Below are 20192 nucleotides of genomic sequence, written 5' to 3'. Positions count from 1 at the left end.
TTTAGAAAAAGTTGTAATTTACATTCATACATGTAATTTGTATGTATACTTGTTATGTATATGATTTTTGTTTTGAAAAGCTGTTTTTTTTAAACTGAATGAAGCAAAAGTATTTTAAAAGATTAAATGTATTTTTATGACAAGTCTTTTAACCTACATTTCTTTTATACCTCTATTAAAATTTATTCTTGTATATCTTGCTTTTGAGAATGGAATTGACAGCATCAGCAGTTACTTGTTAAGAATATTTTCCCCCCGATTTAATTGCTACTGTGCTTTCCAAAGATAATGGTATGGGGATTTTTTTTCTAAGTCCTAAGCATATTTGTTTGATTTTGGTTTAGGAACATTAGTCCAGTCATTTACTTAGATTTTTAAGATTTCTTGAAATGAAGATATAAAAAATTGATATCTCAGAGTATCATACTTTTAACCATTTTGTGAATTTGGATCACCTACCACTATAATCTCAGCATGATTGTTGTATACTCTCTTGCTTTCTGTAGCCAGACGTGAATAAGTTTACATTCCAGTTCTGAGAAGTTGCATTCCACTGAGTAGTTCTGAAATACAACAAAAACATATAGGCCCGTAAAAGGGGCAAATTTAGGGACATTAGGGCTTCTGTGCCGAGTGCCTGCCTTTCATGGAAAACTCAACACCCATAGAAAATGCTCTTGACTGCTTAGGTGGGGAAAATGTGGTTACAGAAACAGTTGGCCATACAGCACCTACAACACCCAGCCCAGTGTTTCATTACTTAGGGGTATTTGTGAAAATTAGGTGAAATGTAATATTCTCAAACATTTGTGCTTTCTGGTTATGGGTCTTGAACTTGAAGGCAAGTTTAGCAGGCTATTAAAAATCTTTCCCATTTTACTTAATGTGGAAGCTAATTAGTCATTGTTGGTTTGCATATTTCTGGGTACTACAAATCATGCCATTTTCATCTGTAAAAATATTTAACTTACTGGTTAACCTACTTATTTTGCTGCGAGTGGTCTTTTTATAAATCCTTTGCTGGTAGGCTTAATTATTATTATTTTTTTTGATGTGACATAGAGCCAATAGATTGACAAATATGAATCTGCAGCCCTTGTAATTGTCATGTTATTGTTGTTAAAAAGAAGATGATAAGGATGTTCTGAAATTACACTGGGATTGAATAGTTTTGAACCAAGCTGTATGCTGTCTTTTACAGCAAACAATTTAGAAGGGTTTAAAATAGACTATAGAAGTTAGATTTTCAAATTGTGTAGAACCAGAAGACTACAGACATTCTTAAAAACACACCATATATGTTTCCTCTTCACCAACCCTCTTCTGACTTTATGGCTAACAGCTTTTCAACATTCAGGCCAACTCTCTGATAACTTATTACCTTCATCTTTTTTTTCTTTTGAAATGTATATATCGATTTATATTTGTGTCTTATGTACACGTGTTTGTTCACACAGACTGAAACTACTAGAAGAGTGAGATGACTTTTTAATTCAAAGTTAAAAAATAAATATTAAGGAGTTTAACATTTTAAGATAACTTTGTTTATCTCAGTATATAGTATTATGAGTGCTATTTCAAAGAAGCAGATGTCCTACTAACTAGTTGAAGTTCCGTTATAGCTGCCTGAAGAGGCTTTGACTGTACAGATTGGACATTCAAATCTTTAACTGTGACAGGGTAACCCTAAAGCCGTTGATGGTCGTTGTGTGATTTTGCTGAATTTGAATTGCTTTCTGAATTACAAATGCTGATTTGTCTTTTTCACTCAACTAGCTAGTAAGTGAGCCTAGCCATTGAGAGTTCACCTCTTAGTGAAATTCAGTTCTCAACTTGTCATTGGATTACAGCTGTTTGTGTGCTCATCTTGTTAAATGTAAACCACTTAAGAGTGGGACCTGAATTTATTTATTTATTTTTGTAAACTGTATTGATTATAGGGTTTGTGTTGGTAACATTGACTCTCTGTTATTATATGTCCAATGAACATTTGGAAAAGAAACAAGCGGCAAAAATATGTATGTGTAAGAAATAAAATATGAAAGAGCAAGAGCAAGAGTGAGTGAGCGAGACACCAAATGACCTTAATATGTGGCCATAAATAAAGAAAAAATGAGGTAAATTCTGGGTGAAAGACAAATGTAGGTATACTTGACTTTTCTGAACACTCATTTAAAATACTTGTGATATTTTTTATCTCTTGCTGCTTCTTTCCCCCACAAGCTCTATCACTTCATTGCTAAATGACCATAGAAATGAGATTGTTTCGGGGTTTATTAGTGGTATAGTTTACCAAGCTTAACTCTTCCTTAGTCCTTAAGGTTTGTTATTTGTTCATATTGCCAACCTTTTTGTCCTACTTTTTCATACTCAAGTCCTGAAGTCTTGCTAAGAAATCCAAAGCCACTAAAACAAATATCCTTTTGACAGTTTCTCTATTAAGATTTATTTATTTTTATTGTGGCAAAATATATGAAACATAAAATGTATTACTTTAACCTTTAAAAATGTACAATTACATGTAGTCTATGATTCATTGGCATCAATTACACTCACACTGTGTGAACCCAGCAACGATACCTGCTTCCTGAACTTTTTTAGTAACTCCAAACAGAAGCTCTAACCTTGAAGCGTTTCCCCCAACCCCCAATCTTTGATAACTTTTCATCTACTTTCTTTCTACATATTTTATGTAACTGGAATCACATGGTACTTTTGTGATTGGCTGGTTGGCCTTAGTGTAATGTTTTCAAGGTTCATCCATGTTGTTGCATTTGTCAGTTTTCCATTCCTTTTTAAGGCTGAATAATAATCCACTGTGTGTATATCACACTTGGCTTATGCATTCATTTGTTAGATGCTTGGGTTGTTTCTATGTACCAGGATTTTTGTGAATAATGTTGTGGTGTACATGGGTGTTTGAGTCCATGTTTTCAGTTCTTTTGTATATTTATCTGGGAGAAGAATTGCTGGGTCATATGACAGTTCTATGTTTAGCTTGCTGAGGATGTGCCAGACTGTTTTCCATGGTGGCTATGTGCTGTTTTGCATGTCCATCGGCAAAGTGCAAGTTCAAAATTTCCTATCTTTTTTCTTTCTCTCCCTCCCCACCCCCCACCCTTGTTCTTTCTTTATGAATTATAACCATTCTAGTTTCTCATTCTTAGTTTCATGTGTGAGATGGGATTATTTTTGCTTTTGAGTTGTGTTACCCTAATAACTAAGGAGCAGCTCTACATGTGCTTGGCCACTTGTGTATCTTCTTTGGCAAAGTATCTGTTTAAATCCTTTGCCTTCTTCACACATGTGCGTGTGCATGTGCGTGTGCGTGTGCTTGTGCGTGTGTGTGTGTGTATGTGTATTGCTGGAGGCTGAGCCCAGGATCTTACACATGTTAGGCATGTGTTCTATTATTGAACTACATTCCCAGCCTCCTTTGCCACTTTTAAGTTGGATTGTCTTTTTGTTGTTCTATTTAGGAATTATCAAGTATTCTAGAGATTAAGTCCTTATCAGATATATGATTTGCATATATTTTCTCCTGTTCTGTAGGTTGTCAGTTTCTTGATAATGTCCTTTGGTGCACAGAGGTTTTTTTTCTTTCTTTTCTTTTTTTTTTTTTCTTTTGATGCAATCCAAAGTGTCAGGGTTTTTTTTTCTTTTGCTCTTCATGTTTTTGCTGTACATCTAAGAATTCATTGTCAAATCCAAGGCCTTCTGGGTTCCATCCTCAGCACCACATAAAAATAAAATAAACAAAAACAAAGGTATTGTGTACAACTAAAAGAAATTAATATTTAAAAAAAATCCAAGGGCTTGAAGATTTATTCATATATTTTTTTAGTTTTATGGTTTTGGTGCTTTTATTTAGGCCATTGATTCCTTTGAGTTAATTTTCATGTATGGTATGAGGGAGGGGTTCAACTTCATGCTTTCTCTTGTAGAAATCCAGGCTGTAGATACATGAGTTTATTTCTGGACTGCAGTTCTATTCTTTTGGCCTAAGTGTCTACCATTATGCCAGAACCACATTGCTTTGATTGCTGTAGCTTTGTAATAAGTTTTGAAATCTAGAAGTGAGTCCTTTGATGTTGTTCTTTTTCAAGATTGTTTTGGCTTATTAGTGCCCCATGGAATTCCATATGAACTTGAGGACCCAGCTTTTCTACTTGTGTAAAAAAAGTTAAAAAAAAAAAAGTATGGGCATTTTGATAGGGATTGTGTTTATTCTATAGATCACTTTATTATAAGGTTTAATAACAAAAAAGAATGCTGCAGTTGATAGGATTGTCTACTTCTGATAGTGGCAAAAAGGAACAGAAAATGATCCCATTTAGAACAGAATTTAGTTACATGCTTTGGAATAATTCTTACCAATTTTTGATTTTTCTTAAAACACCAAAGCAAAAAGTACATTTGTAGTTGTACTTTTAATTTAATAAGACATTCTTTAATTGTATAATTTCTAAATTTTATTAAATCATCATTTTAGAAATTTAAATGATACCAACTTTGAGTTGCTGTTAATAAAATGGGTGAAATGTTATTCTAATTTAGTTATCTCTGGTCTTCCAGAAGGCCCCATGGATTTCCTTAATCTTTTATTTTCCCTTTGGGAACTTTTCTAGGGCAATACCCTATCATAATCTTAAATGGTTTTTTACAAGGATATGTGTAATAGTTTTTGGTTTTGATTCCATCTTTGTTTGTCATATTGAGGCTTGTCTTTATCATTTTATTGTATAAGCAACTTACTGTGGCAATGCCTTTAGAGACTCTACCTATTTTCCAGGAATGGATTTGTTGGTGTATTTGTATAGAATTTGCCCAAATTTTTTTTTTAAACTTAGCAAATAATTATGTTTAGTTACTTTTGTTTATGTACTTATTGTTTCAAAGAATCAAAAGTGTTCTTTGGATTCAGTGAATTTCCTTGCACAGTCAATCCCTTTCCACATTGGCTCCTGGTCTGTAAGCTAAGAGAAGTCAGAGGCTCTGTCTTCGGTTCAGGGATGGCTATGCATTTATGACTTACACCTTGGCTCTTTCATGGCTGCAGCCTCCTTCTGGGTTCCTGGTTGTGTTTGGAAGAATAGATTTTGGCTTGCTAGAGCTGTCCTGGTACATTTGCCTTTTCCATTCAGCATATTCAAGAAATTAATCTGATGGAATCTACAGTTTCTCTTGTTCACATTTTTGTGTGTGTCTGTAGACCTTGAATCTTTCATAGTTGCAAAGAGTTTGTCAGGTTCTATTGCCCAAAAGGTCCCATTGGAATAATTTTTTATAGCACATTTTAGAGAATATAAACTTTTCATCCTTGAAGTAATAGTGTTAATGCAACCTGAGCCATGACTTCCTAGTCATAAAGTTCTTTTGAGCTAATGGCTAATTGTTAAAGAGGATTTACAGCCTCGTTTCTGAAGTAGGGAGTTGGTACAATAATTAGGCATAAAATAAAGGACTGCCATATAGTTTACTTCTGTGAGTATTATCACGGTTTTGTTGCCAAAATTTGTAAACAAGTTCTTTCATGTTTTTATTCTTTATCAAGTATTATAGGGTCATTATATGCATTACAAACATTTGACTTTTTTACTACATTAGATTTTTAAAATGATAATCATTCAATCATGTTTATAAAATAGTATAGGCCTATAATAAAAAATAGGACAGAAAGTACTATCTCACAGTCATGCATTTTTTTATATCTACTTATTTACTTGTTATTTATTTTTTTTTTGGTGCTAGGAATCAAACCTAGGACCTCATATTTTCTGTATTCTACCGTTAACTATGTGCTCTTCCACTGAGCAATACCATACTTTTAGCCCCAGTAATGTGTTTTTAGGTTTTAATATGATTTTATTTAGTAATAAACTTTAAAATTATATGTTACCTAGTCATTTAACAGAATTGAAGGCATGAGAGCCTGAAATCTGTTGTATATTTTACTAAAACTTTGAGATTATTTTAAAATTTGTAGTATATCAATAAATTATAAACCATATTATAAAAAATTAAATTGCAGCTAGGTAGACTTAAAATCCAGAAACAGGTTTTTATGTGTATTGAAGAACTATGGAATTTTAGATTGCATTTAACTCACTAAAAAAAAAAAATTTAAAATTTGGACCCTTTTAATTGTACAAGAAGCAATGTGATCAAGAAAATAGGTTTATTATATTTTTCTTGGTGGAGTTTTTCTACTTTAGTGCGTATGTTTGTGAGAGTATAAATTTGTAAATGTATATATGAATATTTTTCAAAGGATTTTTCAAATGTGTTACTCTTGATTCTGGCTTTGATTTCTCATAGAAGTAATTTTTTGAGTAGGAAAGGAAGTAATCGATCACCTAGTCTGATAATTTTATAAATGAATAAAATTTAGTATACAAAGTTACCAGGTGGTTTGCTAGATCATAAATGATGGAATGAGAATGTTGGCTTTTTCTGTTTTTTCCTCTTTCTGACTTTTTTCATCATTATCTGGCTTTTAATACATGAAGTGTTGTGTATCTCCTTGATACAGAAAAAACAAGAATTTCCACAGAAGTCACTCACAATGCCTAATTAATTAGAAAAATTGCTTAATAAAAAGAGTCCTTTGGAAAAACTTTCTCTCACTTTTTTTTAAGTTCATTGAAAATGATTACTAAAATGTATACATAAATGTTAAATCAGATCTTAGCAACTCAATTATTTTCGTTGATGTTGAAACAAAACAAAACAAAAACCTGTCATCCCTTTTTTCCTGGAGGGAAAGAAGAATTTTTTGAGTAGTGTATGAGTGAGGGATAAGTGGTTCATTAATGGAGAAAGGAAGTCAGGACTACATAGCTGCACCAGGTTCTGTTCTTGATTCTAGTTTGCATATGCTTATGTCGTGCGTGGAGGTCCTGTGTCTGAGTTCACATTCAATTAAATTGCTTTCTAGTTAACAAAAAGCAGTATTGAGTATTTTTTCCTTAAAAAGTTAAGGAAAAGTTGATTTGAAAATTTAGAAAAATACACTTTTTAGGTGAAAGAAATGTTTAACTTGAGCAAGTTATAGAAGAGAATTTCTTGGATTTTATATGTTTCCTGGGCATTTTAGTAATTTGTCTTTGAGGTATTTCCCATCCCTAAGGGAGTTTTCTAAAACTTCACCCAACTGAGAATGATTTGAAGAAACCTAACATAAAACACATTCATATCAATTCTTCTTTACTTACATTATTAATTTGAAAGCATTATCTTGGAATTTTCCAGAAAAGTACATGACTGAAACTTAAGAATTGGAACACTTCTTTGTGTTTCTGTATTAACAATAAGATAGTTCTCTTTCTACTGTGTGTAGTTTTTGTAATTTGAAAAACATTTCAACTTTTATTTATTTGGATAATTGACTTAAATTCACAACTTGTATTTCTTAAATCTCTGAGGTTTTCCCTAACTGATTTTTTTCCCCCTTTCTAGTTTTGGCAAGCGTTCTGCAGGAAGCTTCAGGCGTGGCTGTGAATGCATTGTTTTAGAGCCTTCTGAAATGATTGTGGTAAGATTATTTCTGTGTATTTACCTCCCCAAATTTTTATGTAGTAAAGGTACTTTTATAAACTAGTTGTAATAAGATTGTATTGTATTTTAATATCCTAGGATCTACTTTACATCTTTTATGTGAATTTGAGTTCATAATCATAATATTATAATTATTTACAAGATTCAATTAAATGTAAAAAATTGAAAGTTGAAAGGGACATGTACCTAAATGATTGATACTTGAACTTTACAGGTCAATCTGTGATAATATCACTTAATTGAAATTTGGGGAGAATCTTTGAATTGTATTATTTAGCTCACTGAACATTGATTGCAATGAATGAATTACTTTAAATGGATCACAGTGATATGTATTCAAAAAACAATTGAACATAAGGAAATCATTTGAATTCCTTTATGTAATTGAAAGATAGCTAGGAACTACTGTGCTAATTAACACTCTGTTGACATCTTTATCTCTCAATTATGGAATTAAAAAATTAGATTATACACAATGTTAAATTAGGCATTGGCAATGTAATTATTTTCAGTAAAGTTTAAAAAAGCATGTTTTACTTCTTCCTTACTATATAAAAATGGTTTTAAGATAGGATAGTATATACTCTTAAAAAAATCAATTAATAAAAATGAGATGGGAAAGGATGGGGTCTCCCAGCCCCAATATTCAGTTGACATTGATATCTCACTGCCCCATCCAGAATTCTATCTGGGAAGGAAAACCTTGTAAAATAAGTGGTGGCTTAGTAAAAATGATGATGGAAGCTTTTAAATTCATATTTGATAAAGCATTTGGTAGACAAATCTGGATCTATTTTTCAGAGATTTGAGGTTCCTCCCTATACTGTAGGAGAGAAGGCCCATCAGAAATAAGAAATTCCTTGCTGAAGCTAGTGAAAACTTTGGGTGAAATTTCATGAAATTTACTCTTAAGTGAGAAAGTGCGATGGCAATGAGTAAAGATTTAGGATTGGGGAAAATGTGGGCAGATAAATAGGACTTTCCAACATTGGTTCTTATAAAGCATTCTAGATATTTCCTTGAGACTTTGTTCTCCATGAATGTTAGTTTGGAATTTTTCTGAAAAATTTTTGGTCTTTGAAATTCCTTGAGTATTTAATCCTTGCCTATATTATACAAACTACTGAGTTTGCCACTGTAGGAACAGTCTTGGAGTCTAAACCTGTTTTTTATGTGAGCAATCACATTTTTCAGTGTATAGCTACGATGAAGAATGACCTATTGTAACTTTTGTTCACTATTAATCTATTCATCAAAGTTTCTAAAATGTTTAAAATGAGGATTTTTTTAAAGCAACACTATTTATAACAAAAAAAGGGAAGCCATGCAATAAAAGTAGGAATTGAAACCCTTAATCTACTGAAGCCATTCTACTAGCAGCCATGGTCGAGTCACTTGGGATTTGGGGTTTTTACAGATTTACTCAAATACATCAGATTTTTTTGTGTGCTTTAGTGAAGACAATGCAAGTAGTTGCTTTCATAATGTGTGGTAATGTATCCGGTGAGATCTTTCACTAATAAGTCAGTACAAAGATTACTGAAAATATCCTTCCCTTTGAAACTACAGGAAATTCAAGAGTTACCCATATTGTCTTCAGTGGAACTGAAAATGCCTCTTCATAAAAGCAAAGTTACTCAGAACCGATTAGTTTCAGAGAAGTTCAAACATACTTAAAATTTGTCTAGGTAGTTTGTCTACAAATGCCTTTGCAAAATGAATGAATGTAGACTTTCTGTAAGTTTCAAAAAAAATTTTATTTTTATTTTTGTCTCTAATACTAATATGGAATGTCATGTTGGGAGACATGAAGTATCTTGGGGGTTTTATTTCAGGTGGACTATATGGATGAAAATGAAGAATATTTTCAGCGTCAAGCCTCCCATAGACAGTCTCGAAGAAGATTTAGAAAAATCAACCAGAAAGGTGAAAGACAAACAATTATTGACACTGTGGATCCTTACCCTGTGGGCAAACCACCTTTGCCAAGAGGCTATCATACGGTAAGTTATACAAGTGTAATATTTTTATTTATCTTTAGGGTTTTTTTCTGGGAGTTTTGTTAAATGACATTTAAAATTTTCCATTTTTGATGAATAATTCTTTTCTATAATATACTTACCATCCAAAATGCAAATTTTTCTGGAAACACATGATATGAATAGATTTAAGAGAAGTGTGGAAATAAGATGTCAAATGACACTGTTTAGCTCTTCTATTTCTTAAAATGTTCTCTGAAGATCAGTTTTGTGATACACATATACAGTTGTAATTGGTATATTTTAAAATGTCTTACCTTAATCCAAAATTTTAGCTTTCTCTTGTGCACACCCCCCTCCTATGACTGATATCCTACTGTTTTTAATTTTATTTAAAAAGTAGATATGTAAAAATAACATTAATTTTCATAGCTTTTCACACTATTGTAAGAAAATTATCTGAGATTCTTTTTAATAAATGGACAAAGATAAGAATAATTTGAAATGATGATTTTTTTCTTTTCTTTTTTATTTTTTTTGTAGTTGTAGATGGACAGCATACCTTTATTTTACTTGTTTATTTATTTTTAAGTGGTGCTGAGGATTGAACCCTGTGTCTCACGTATGCAAGGCAAGTGCTCTGCCACTGAGCTACAGTCCCAGCCCATGAAATGATGATTTAAAAAATCTTAATGTGAACATGCTCTGAAATATTTCTAATAGGTTTAAAGATCCTCTTAAATACTATAACCCATTTGATTGTCAATTATTTCATAAAATTTGATAAATAAGTTGTTTTTAATGTTTGAGGGAACCAAGACATGCATGGATAATGAGTGCTTTGTACAAGATCTCTATAAAGTCAGTTTAGAGCCTTATTTTTCTCATCTTTGGTTTTTCAAAAACAAAATAGCTTGATTTATTGGATATGTAAAAATCAGGCAGAGGATAGTTTATCTGTGCATGTAATGCTGCCATACAGGTGATTATTATATAGGAAATTAATTAAAAATAAATACATGAAAAAAAGGTAAATGATGACTACTTTCTATTTCTCAGTTGATTTTCTCTTCTTTCTACAACTAAGTGCAAATACAAAATGCGTGAAATAATGTACATAGACTTAAATTATTTCTCAAATTTTAGTAATGTTAAGTAGTATAAGTAGTATATTTAATTCCTATGCTCCATATATTCTATTTCTTAGAGAAATATTATTTAAATGTTGTATTTCAATATTTAATGTTATTTTGACCACCAGCAACTTGCCTATTCCTTCTGCTGCCCATGCACTATTTTAATTAAACATGAATTTCATAGTTGAATCATTTCATTGAGTTCATTTGGACAGGGCTGCTTTTTGCTCATCACAAAGACAGCTTTGTTGGTCTGTTGGAGGGACTTTGATATTAAAAAGAAAAAAAAACTATAAAAGGTTTTTTGTTGCCATTGTTAATAAAAGAAGGTAATATTTTTAGTGTTGATTTAGCATCATGAAAAAAGGAAATATTTATTAAGAATAGCTGTACATATTAATAGTACAATATAGATCATAATATTTTAGCCTACTACTATATTGTTAATATAATTCTGGTTTTAGAATTGTTTTTCCAAATTTATTTCTAAACTGAGAGTGTCATAGGGAGTGTGGATTACTTAAAATTCAGTGTTAAAGTTTAATTTTATGGTCATATTTGTCACACTTAAGTTGAGAGGGTTATTTTATAACTGTTTCTCCCTTCCACCCCATTTTTTCCCCCTGTTGTGGAAGTAATGAATGCTTCATTTATTTTTCCTATAGGACTCCCCCTTCTTGCTCTATTTTTAAAAATATATAGCTTTTTATATTGCTGCAACATCTTTTAATTGATTTTTAGCAGTATATTACAGATACTTTTAGGGATAACTGAATACTAGGATGAAAAATTTAATTTGATTACTAATTGATCATATGCCAGTTTACTAATATGTGATATGTTGGTATTAATTTTACTAAATGAGTTAAGTTGGGAACAATATAGCATTGGATCATCTTTTGGAGGTATAAATTACGTCTTAATTTTATTTGGATGTTCCTTATTATTTAACCTAAATACCTAATTTTATTGTAGAAAACAGCAAAATTTTGTTTTGCATATTTGACACCCCATGGTAAAAAAATTAAGTGAATATTATTATTATTTGTTGGTCTAATTTTCTTATTCTCAACAAGTATTTCTTTGAAAGTAAATGGTTAATAGGGTGAGACTAAGGGTGGAAAGTTCTTTTAAAAGAATTGCATGAGTATACTTCACAGGTGACATGAAGTGATTGCAAGTGCATTTCAAGTGCATGGCTAAAGATCGTAGGGAGCATTATACACAGCCAATTCTATATGGTCATTCTTAACCTGATTTTAACATTATCTTCATTTTGGCAGATGTAATATAGCATGTCTGATAATGTTCATCTTTTCCTTTCCTCCTCTATGGCACTCATTTCATTTTGGCTCAAAGGAATGCACTAAATCTCAGGTATTGTAATATGTGTGTGATCTTCTAACACTAATCTTATTTGTAAATTTGCATTGTAACTAATGAGTTTATAATATTGATGTCTTTGCTTGGTCTTGTCCTTTTTTTTTTGCCCCGATTTAGTAAAATCTCTTGAAACTTTGTAATGATCAGTGGTTAGGTGATAGCATCGGTTCTTTAATTTGTACTGATCGAGGATGAATTGTCTACTTTCTTTGAGAAAGAATACAAGTGCAGCCTACTTATTTTTAAGAATGAATGGAGCACTGTTTTTTACTAATTCGCTTTACAAATAAAGAAAAGAGAAAAAGACACAGAGACATAATGGAATTTTGGGCTATTTCAGTGAAAACTTATATAAAATTTATTAGCAGTTTGCATTTTTAATACTTATAGATGAAAACTTTAAAGTTCAAGAATCCCAATGTGAGAGCATTTTGGGAGCTCACTTGGCAAAATTTTGCTCACACAGAAAAAATTCTTAGTCAAAAAGGAAACAAGTATTTCAAACTTCCTGTATTTTCTTATTTGTACTTTGCTTTTAACCTGATGTCATGCTTTTCATTTCACATTACAATCAAGAGGCCTGTAATAATATTCTTGCTCATTTCTTTCATGCCAATACATTACTAATCTCTGCTTTTCAGTGTTAGTCTTTCTAAATTTGGGGTCAAATTTGAGGTTATCAGGGAATTTGGAGTTAAGGAAGAAAAACTGATTTATCTGTGGAAAGTAGTTGGTTACGTAACGAGAAACATTTTTTTTTTCATTGTGTTTTAGTGTACGGAGACAGAATCATGAATAATTTAGTTTGCAACAAGGAAAGCTATCATTAATATAGTATGTTTGACTATTAATATGGTAACCTTGCTTAAAAGCATGAATTGTTTGTGTAGTTTTTCAACTTAAAATGAGGCAACTTCTTTATGTTTTACAGAGATTACATGTTAACATTCTACCGGTGGCATGATTGCTGAATTGTTTTTTTAGAAGCACTTCTAATTTTTAAATGATGTAGCAAACCTAAAATTTTTTGATACAGTTTTAAAATCTGATAATTGTATAATTTCTAAATTATATATAATTTTTAATTGATCAGTGTTTTAAGCTTTCATTTAGAAAGAATAAGTCTTAAAATATATAAATTAATATTATAAAAGATAATTCATTCTATAATTGATCCTGTATTTTGGCATGAAAGATTACAGTCTAATTCTGATATAAAACTTGAATTTAATGCACTATGATATATACTTATATACTGTTTTTAAAATTAGATGTGTAGCAATAATTGAAGGAAGATGAAGATCATAATGATTTTTTTTCAAAAACATGAATACTCATGTAGTTATTATGGAATGTTTTCAGGACTTTTTCAAGGCAATTATGTGACGTTTGCAGAGAGAATAAGCATTTTAAATGCAGTGAGATGGGAAGATTAGAGATGACTTTTTTAGCATTTATTATATTTTGATTAGTGGAGGCAATGACTATATTTAAAATGGCCAAAAAATTGGCTGTATCATGAATTTTCAGTCTTATGGTGAGTCGATTATAGAGACAGGTAAATAGATAAGGTACCTAGCAGGGGCGGAAGATTTGGGATCAGTCTCTAAAAGGACTGACTTGGGACTTGGACAGGCAATGGTTTATCTTCTATTAATGTTCAGAGTAGGGTAGGGGGAAAAGTATTGTTTATTTTATCTATAATTTTAGGCCTTCTTCTCTGTGTTTGTGGGTAATTTACTTTAGAGGTTTGTGTGTGAAGGGAAATTTGAGTTCCCTTATAAAAATGGGGAGGAGAGGTATTAGAACCAAAGGGGAGGAAAGACCCTTTTAACATTACCTCACTGGAGTGATGTGGGAACCTGGTATGTACCACTTCTGTTGCCTTTTATTCTTCCTTTTTTGGGGGGAGTATGGGGTACCGGGGGCACCGGGGATTGAACTTGGGCACTCAACCACTGAGTCACATTCCCAATCCTATTTTTTTTTGTATTTTATTTAGAGATAGGGTCTCACCGAATTGCTTAGTGCCTCACTTCTGCTGAGGCTGGCTTTGAACTCTTGATCCTCCTACCTCAGCCTCCCAAGCTGCTGGTATTACAGGTGTGCGCCACCATGCCTGGCTTTATTCTTCCTTTTATATAATGAAAAAACAGTTCTTTCCCTTCCTGGATTGGAAATTGCAAAAATTGTACAGAGAGATATTAGACTGAAGATTGAAGAAAATGTTCCTGGGCTGTGGAGGTTGTGTGTTCCAACTGACATATCAAAAATTTCTAGACTTCCTGGTCTGGTTGGAAAGCTAAACGCTCTCCACACTGATCAAACTCCACCCACTTCCTACTGTTCCCCCAAATATGTTCAGTGCAAAATTTTTGAAATAATGAAAACCCATTAGTCATGTAAAAAGTTATCACCCACACTGCTTTATTAGGCTCCTTTTCCAATATAGGAAAAATACTTCAGACAACTTTTTAATAAATACGTATTGAATTTTTCAGAAGGCTAGGTAGGGTACAAGTTCTTGGTTGGGTAGATAAAAGTAAAAGAAAATATCATATAAATTAATATAATGAAAATTGAATACAATATAATATATTATGGTAATATTTTTATTATCAGTAGTGATACACTATAAAATGTGGTACCAGTGTGATAAGAACAATTCACATTTGAGGCTTTTGAAAATCAGTCTCGGTTTTATAAGATCACTCTTCATAGTAATATAAGACAAGTCCTATTTCTTATAATGGCTACATAAAAATAACCAATCCTAGGGTATACCTTATGTATCTCTGGAGTAGTTTTTTCTTTTAGCTTTCCTTTTTTTTTAATTTTTATGTGGTGCAGAGGATTGGACCCAGCACCTTTCACGTGCTAGGCGAGTGTTCTACTGCTGAGCCCCAGCCCCTTCTTTTAGCTTTTCTACATTTTAAAATTTAAACTTATTTTTTAAACTACATAAAAACAAAAAAGTACATATTTATGGGATAGCATGTGATATTGCAGTGTATATATTTATTGTATAATATTTAAATCAAGGTAAACATGTATCCCGTTTTCTTAAACATATCATTTTTTTATGGTTTTTGTTTTTCTAGATAAATTTAAGTTGGTTTCTTCAGTTAAAGATTTTTTGGTAGGTTTGGTTAATTTAAGAAATTGTTTATATATAAAATAAATGAAAAAAAACCTAGAGCATTTAATTTCTGTGTTTATGTGTATTTATTTGACATTAGACTATTTGGCTTGAGCTTTTGTTCTTAAATTAGAAATAGGCAGCATATTCACTTATGTCATGGCTTTGTTTTGTCACTTAATATATAGTTGGCTATATTTAAATTTTTTTTTTTTTGGGGGTGTGTGTGTGTGTGTGTGTGTGTGTGTGTATGGTACTAAGGGTTGAACTCAGTCTTGCCTTGTACATGCTAGGGAACCATTCTATCTCTGAGCTACAACCCCAGCCCTGTTACTGAACTTTTTGAAATCTCCTTAGTTTAATTAACTATTTGCTACTTAGTAGTAAGAAGATGTGTTTTGAGTAATATAGCAATGATTTGTATATCTAATAAATTTCCTAGAATATTTCATATATTACCTCAGTTCATTTCTCACCTGACTATAATTTATTCATGTGATATTTAACCGTATGTTTTTATGTACACAAGAAATTCTTTAAGTATAGGGAAATGTCTTAGTGATTTTAATATTTTCATTCTTCTAAAATTTAAATTCATCAAGCATTTGCTTCCTTAATTGAACCTAAAGTATTTGTCTTTAATGGTGTCATTATGTCTCTCCGTGAACTGGGGATTTTTAGAAAATTTGTTCCATTTTTCTTATATTATGTAGGAAAAGCTTAATATTTTAATTTATATATTTTTACTTATTTAACAAATATATATTGTGTACCCACCATTTTTCAGGTCTGTGCCAGATTGTAGTGATACAAAGGTTAATAAGACTGACAAACTTCTGCCCTCACTGACCTTATAGAACAACATGGACTCCATATAAATAAAATCATAGGGAAGATCTTTTAAGTATAGGGAGGTACATATATGGGACACCTTGAGAAATCAGTAATGGCTTCCTGAATGACTTTTTTTTTTTTGTACCAGGGATTGAACCTAGGGATGCTTAACCACTGAGCCCATCTCCAGCCCTATTTATGTTTTATTTTGAGACAGGGCCTCACTAAGTTGCTTAGCGCCTCACTAAGTTGCTGAGACTGGCTTTGAACTTGATCCTTCGGCCTCAGCCTCCCAAGTTGCTGAGTTTACAGGTGTGTGTTTACCGGCTGCTTGAATGATCTTTAATGTCTTAGCTGAAGGAAAAGTATTCTGCACAGAAAGAATCCCATTTGTTCAGAGATGTAGATGTTGCATGATAAAATGATTTTTGGCAGCTCTGCTGAAAGTTGAACATTTTCATGAGGACTAAGAATGCCAGAGTGCCTAAATCATAGGTATGGCATGTTGAGATCAATATTTTGGTAAACTTACTTGATTTCAAGATGGAATAGATCTTGGCGGGTCAGGATGACAAGGTGGTACTGAAGACCTTCTTAAGTAATGGGAATAGAAATGGTGGCTAGAACATGGCCATTGGAGTAAGAATTCAGAGTAGGGGAGTTTAAGTGGTATTTAGGGGAAAGAAAGTGAAAATAATTATTCTTCAAAAATAAAACTGTTAAAAAGTTCTAATTCATTACTTCCTGGTGATCTATTCTGTGACCAGTTATTTCTGTTTCAGTAATGTTTAATGATTTTAACCATATACCATATACCAATACCAGTAGATGAATTTGAAACCTATTGTTCTTTATCTAGGAAAGCTCAATAGAAATGTAAAAACTTAATTAGGTAATTAAGAATGGGATAAAATGGGGTATGGAGAGAGTGTTAGAGTATATATTTTTTTAAAACCCCATAAATTTTGCTAGATACTATTTATTATGTATTATGTACATATTACTGATGTTTTATATTTGCATTAGAGCATCTTAGAGGAAGCAGAAATATCCTTTGCTTTTCATGCTCATTATCAGCAGGTTTGCTGGCTTTTCTTCACCTGGATCATGTTGCGTTTTAAAATCCTGCAGAAAATTCCCTATGGAAAGGTCTCTGAACAATAGGTGAATGTAACAGTACTGTGCCATGTGTGCTGCAATTCTGGCAAAATGCAGCATGTTACAGCTGCTGCAGTGGTCTCAACCTCCTTGCTTTGGGAGGACTGTTTCTCTGTCATGCAGTTATAATCAGGTATTTATATTGATTTAATTTATATGGATTGGGAAATTACACGATGGAGCATGGCTAGACATTGAAATGTAAATCAGGAAATAATTTAAAACATAAAATGATTTCTCTCACGCTATTAACAGCATGCATTGCAAATTCATGCAAGGCAGTTGAGAATAGTATGCAGTGTGCTGTTTACCCAAGTTTCAGCTTCTGTTGGAGGATGTCTATTTTTATAGATTACATCATCTCTGCTACAGAACTACGGTGTCCACTGGGATTTACTGTTCTTTCATTCCCTTTTGAAAGAAAGCTTGTATTGATGTCATAATTGGACCTATCTTTTGGTTGCACTTGGAAATGGAAAGTAATAAGGGTGTTGTGTAGCAAGTCATGCAATATTTCAAGCAATTTATTTGTCAAAAAGATCACTGACACTTTGTGCTGCCTCTCATTGTGAACATGGGTAGCTCTGTGCTTACGCATGTTTTAAGTATACTTGGCTAAAATTTAGCTTTTAGTTGCAAAAGCAAAGATCCTTTTCATCTTTTACGGTTTCATTTCTTATCATGTGATTTCTTTCTTATTTTTTTCTTGTCATGAGATTTTTCTAGAGTTACATGCTGATTTAAAAAAAAAGTCTCTTTGGAAAAATCTACTTTGATATTCAGACCTATTTTATAACAGTACTGAATTGATCTTTTTTTACAATTAATATTATAATAAATTATCTATTTTTTTGGAATGTTGAGTGATTAAAGAAGTATCTTAATTATATTAACATAATTTTAAAAGTCCTACTAAATAATCTGCTTATTTATTTGTGTAAAATTTCCCTCTTATTCTAAAAGGTATAGTCATTCCTGTTATATCTCAATAATACCTTTTTAAATTTTTGTCTAATCAGGAACAAACCTCTTACTTAGTATTTTTTTCGTCTCACTTTGTGTTATATTTTTAAGTTGACATAAAGTTTACACAGAAGATAACACACAGATCTTAAGTGTATAATTTAGTGTGCTTTCATAACTATAAACATCCATATAACTACCACTCTATAGCTTAGTATTTTTTAAAATAATAGTTTTTTTTAAAAAGATCAGTTGCATATTATACAATTCGTCTATTTAAAAGGTATATCTCAGTGGTTTTTCTGTTTTTGGTAAAAAACCCCAAACATTAAATTTAGTGTTTTTTATGCGAACAGGTGGTGATATTAAGTATATCAATAATAAACTTTTGAGTGACTTGAACATACCCATTTTACTGATGTATCTAGCATTCTTTGTGATTGATAAAAATACACATAGGCTAAAAAAACTTTGAAGGTATTTTGGAAATATAACTTAAAATCTATTGACTGGGAACCCTTAATGAATAACAGTTTGTGTTAGAGCAGTTTCCCCACCTCTATCCCCTTTAAATCTTCCTTTCTCTGTTTTAAATGGAAGATAAGCAGTAGTTGGGCATAGTAAAGAATGGAATAATGGGGCTAGAGGAGAAATAATGAGGCATGAGAGTGGGCAAAATCTGTAATATGAATTGCTGATATGGTAAGTGGTGGAGTAATTCAGATAAGTGGTAGAGTAGTTCAGATATGGGAATGGCTTAAGGATGAAAAAGAAAATATTCAGATGCCTATGAGGGACAGTAGTGGTCATACATCACATGTGGTTTTAGTACAATATAGAAGGTGTTGGGGAGTGAAAATATAGTTAAAATCTCAATATGTAACTTCTCCTTTGTGCAAATTATCACTGTACTTTTACTTTCTGTCCCTTTCTTTGTGAAAAAATTTTAAAATTAAAAAAAAATTTAAAAAGCTGTGAGAATCAAAAATGTGAAATAAATTTTAAAAAGCTGTGAGAATCATCAGAAACTTTGGAATACGGAGGGAAAGATTTGGAAAAAATATTACTTTGGCATTCGTTAATTTATTAAATAAGCACGCCCCCAGCCACCTGGGATGTTGAGATTACTTGGATTCTTGATATTTTTGATGATATTGGTGCCTTTAACAATGGGCATTTCTGATGAGCACTTGGTAGCTTCAGTTATTTCTCTTTGGTATGAAACTTTGTCTAACATTTGGCACATACTGACGTTAGTGAGGCCAGAAGAGCAGCTAACCTTTCTGCAAGTGGATTAAATTGTCAATCAAAGGATTCCTCTGAAATGGGCATCTAAGGACAGTTGATGACAGTGGGTTCATTCAGGGAACTAAGAGATTGATTGTTTTCTAGTTGCAGCAGTTCTCAAACTTTTCAGTCTCAGGACTACTTTATACTCTCAAAACTTTTTGAGGGCTCCAACAAGCTTTTGCTTATATATAAATTATCTAATCATTGTTTACCACATTAGAAATTTAAAACAAGAAAATTTTAAGTGTGCATGTATTCATTAATTTAAAAAGAGTAATAAGGCCAGTTTACATTAACATAAGAGTTCTTTTAAGGAAAAAATTATTATTTCATAAAACAAAAAAATTATAAGAAGAGTGGTAGTGTTTTGTACTTCTTGTAAATATTTTAAATACTTGGTCTAATGGAAGACAGCTGGATTCCCACACCTACCTCTGTGTTCAGTCTATCGTGATGTGTTCTACTTACTGATTGAAGTATGTGAGGCATATGAAGAAAATCTGGCCTCACATGGGGTAGTTGGAAAAGGGAAGAGTATTTCAACAGTTTTTTTTTTTCCTTTTTTTTTTGTAGTGTAGATGGACAGCATGCCTTTATTTTATTTCCTTATTTTTATGTGGTGGTGAGGATTGAACTCTACCGCTGAACTACGGCCCCAGCCCTCAACAGTTTTTTTTCCCAACAATAATTGTGAATATTCTTTAATATTCTACTTCAAAATTTGACAAGTGGTGTTTTTTTTTTAAAGATTAG

General features: G+C 31.9%; 1 protein-coding gene across 7 annotated transcripts in view; it reads left to right on the top strand.

Annotated features, from left to right (window-relative positions):
• Rapgef2 (Rap guanine nucleotide exchange factor 2) overlaps nucleotides 1–20192 on the top strand; it is a 255100-nt gene that overhangs the window by 131116 nt on the left and 103792 nt on the right. For 5 of the 7 annotated variants that reach the window (XM_071614571.1, XM_071614572.1, XM_027926637.3 and 2 more), the window contains 3 exons: nucleotides 7459–7534; nucleotides 9393–9560; nucleotides 12032–12049. In XM_071614571.1, the coding sequence (XP_071470672.1) occupies nucleotides 7459–7534; nucleotides 9393–9560; nucleotides 12032–12049 (262 nt within the window). The remainder of the gene's footprint in view (nucleotides 1–7458; nucleotides 7535–9392; nucleotides 9561–12031; nucleotides 12050–20192) is intronic. The other 2 variants (XM_071614573.1, XM_071614570.1) reach the window with 1 other exon arrangement.

Source organism: Marmota flaviventris, chromosome 7 (assembly GCF_047511675.1).
Source record: "Marmota flaviventris isolate mMarFla1 chromosome 7, mMarFla1.hap1, whole genome shotgun sequence".
Taxonomy (NCBI): domain Eukaryota; kingdom Metazoa; phylum Chordata; class Mammalia; order Rodentia; family Sciuridae; genus Marmota; species Marmota flaviventris.
The sequence above is the reverse complement of the archived record's forward strand: the minus strand, read 5'-3'. Positions and strand labels throughout refer to the sequence as shown.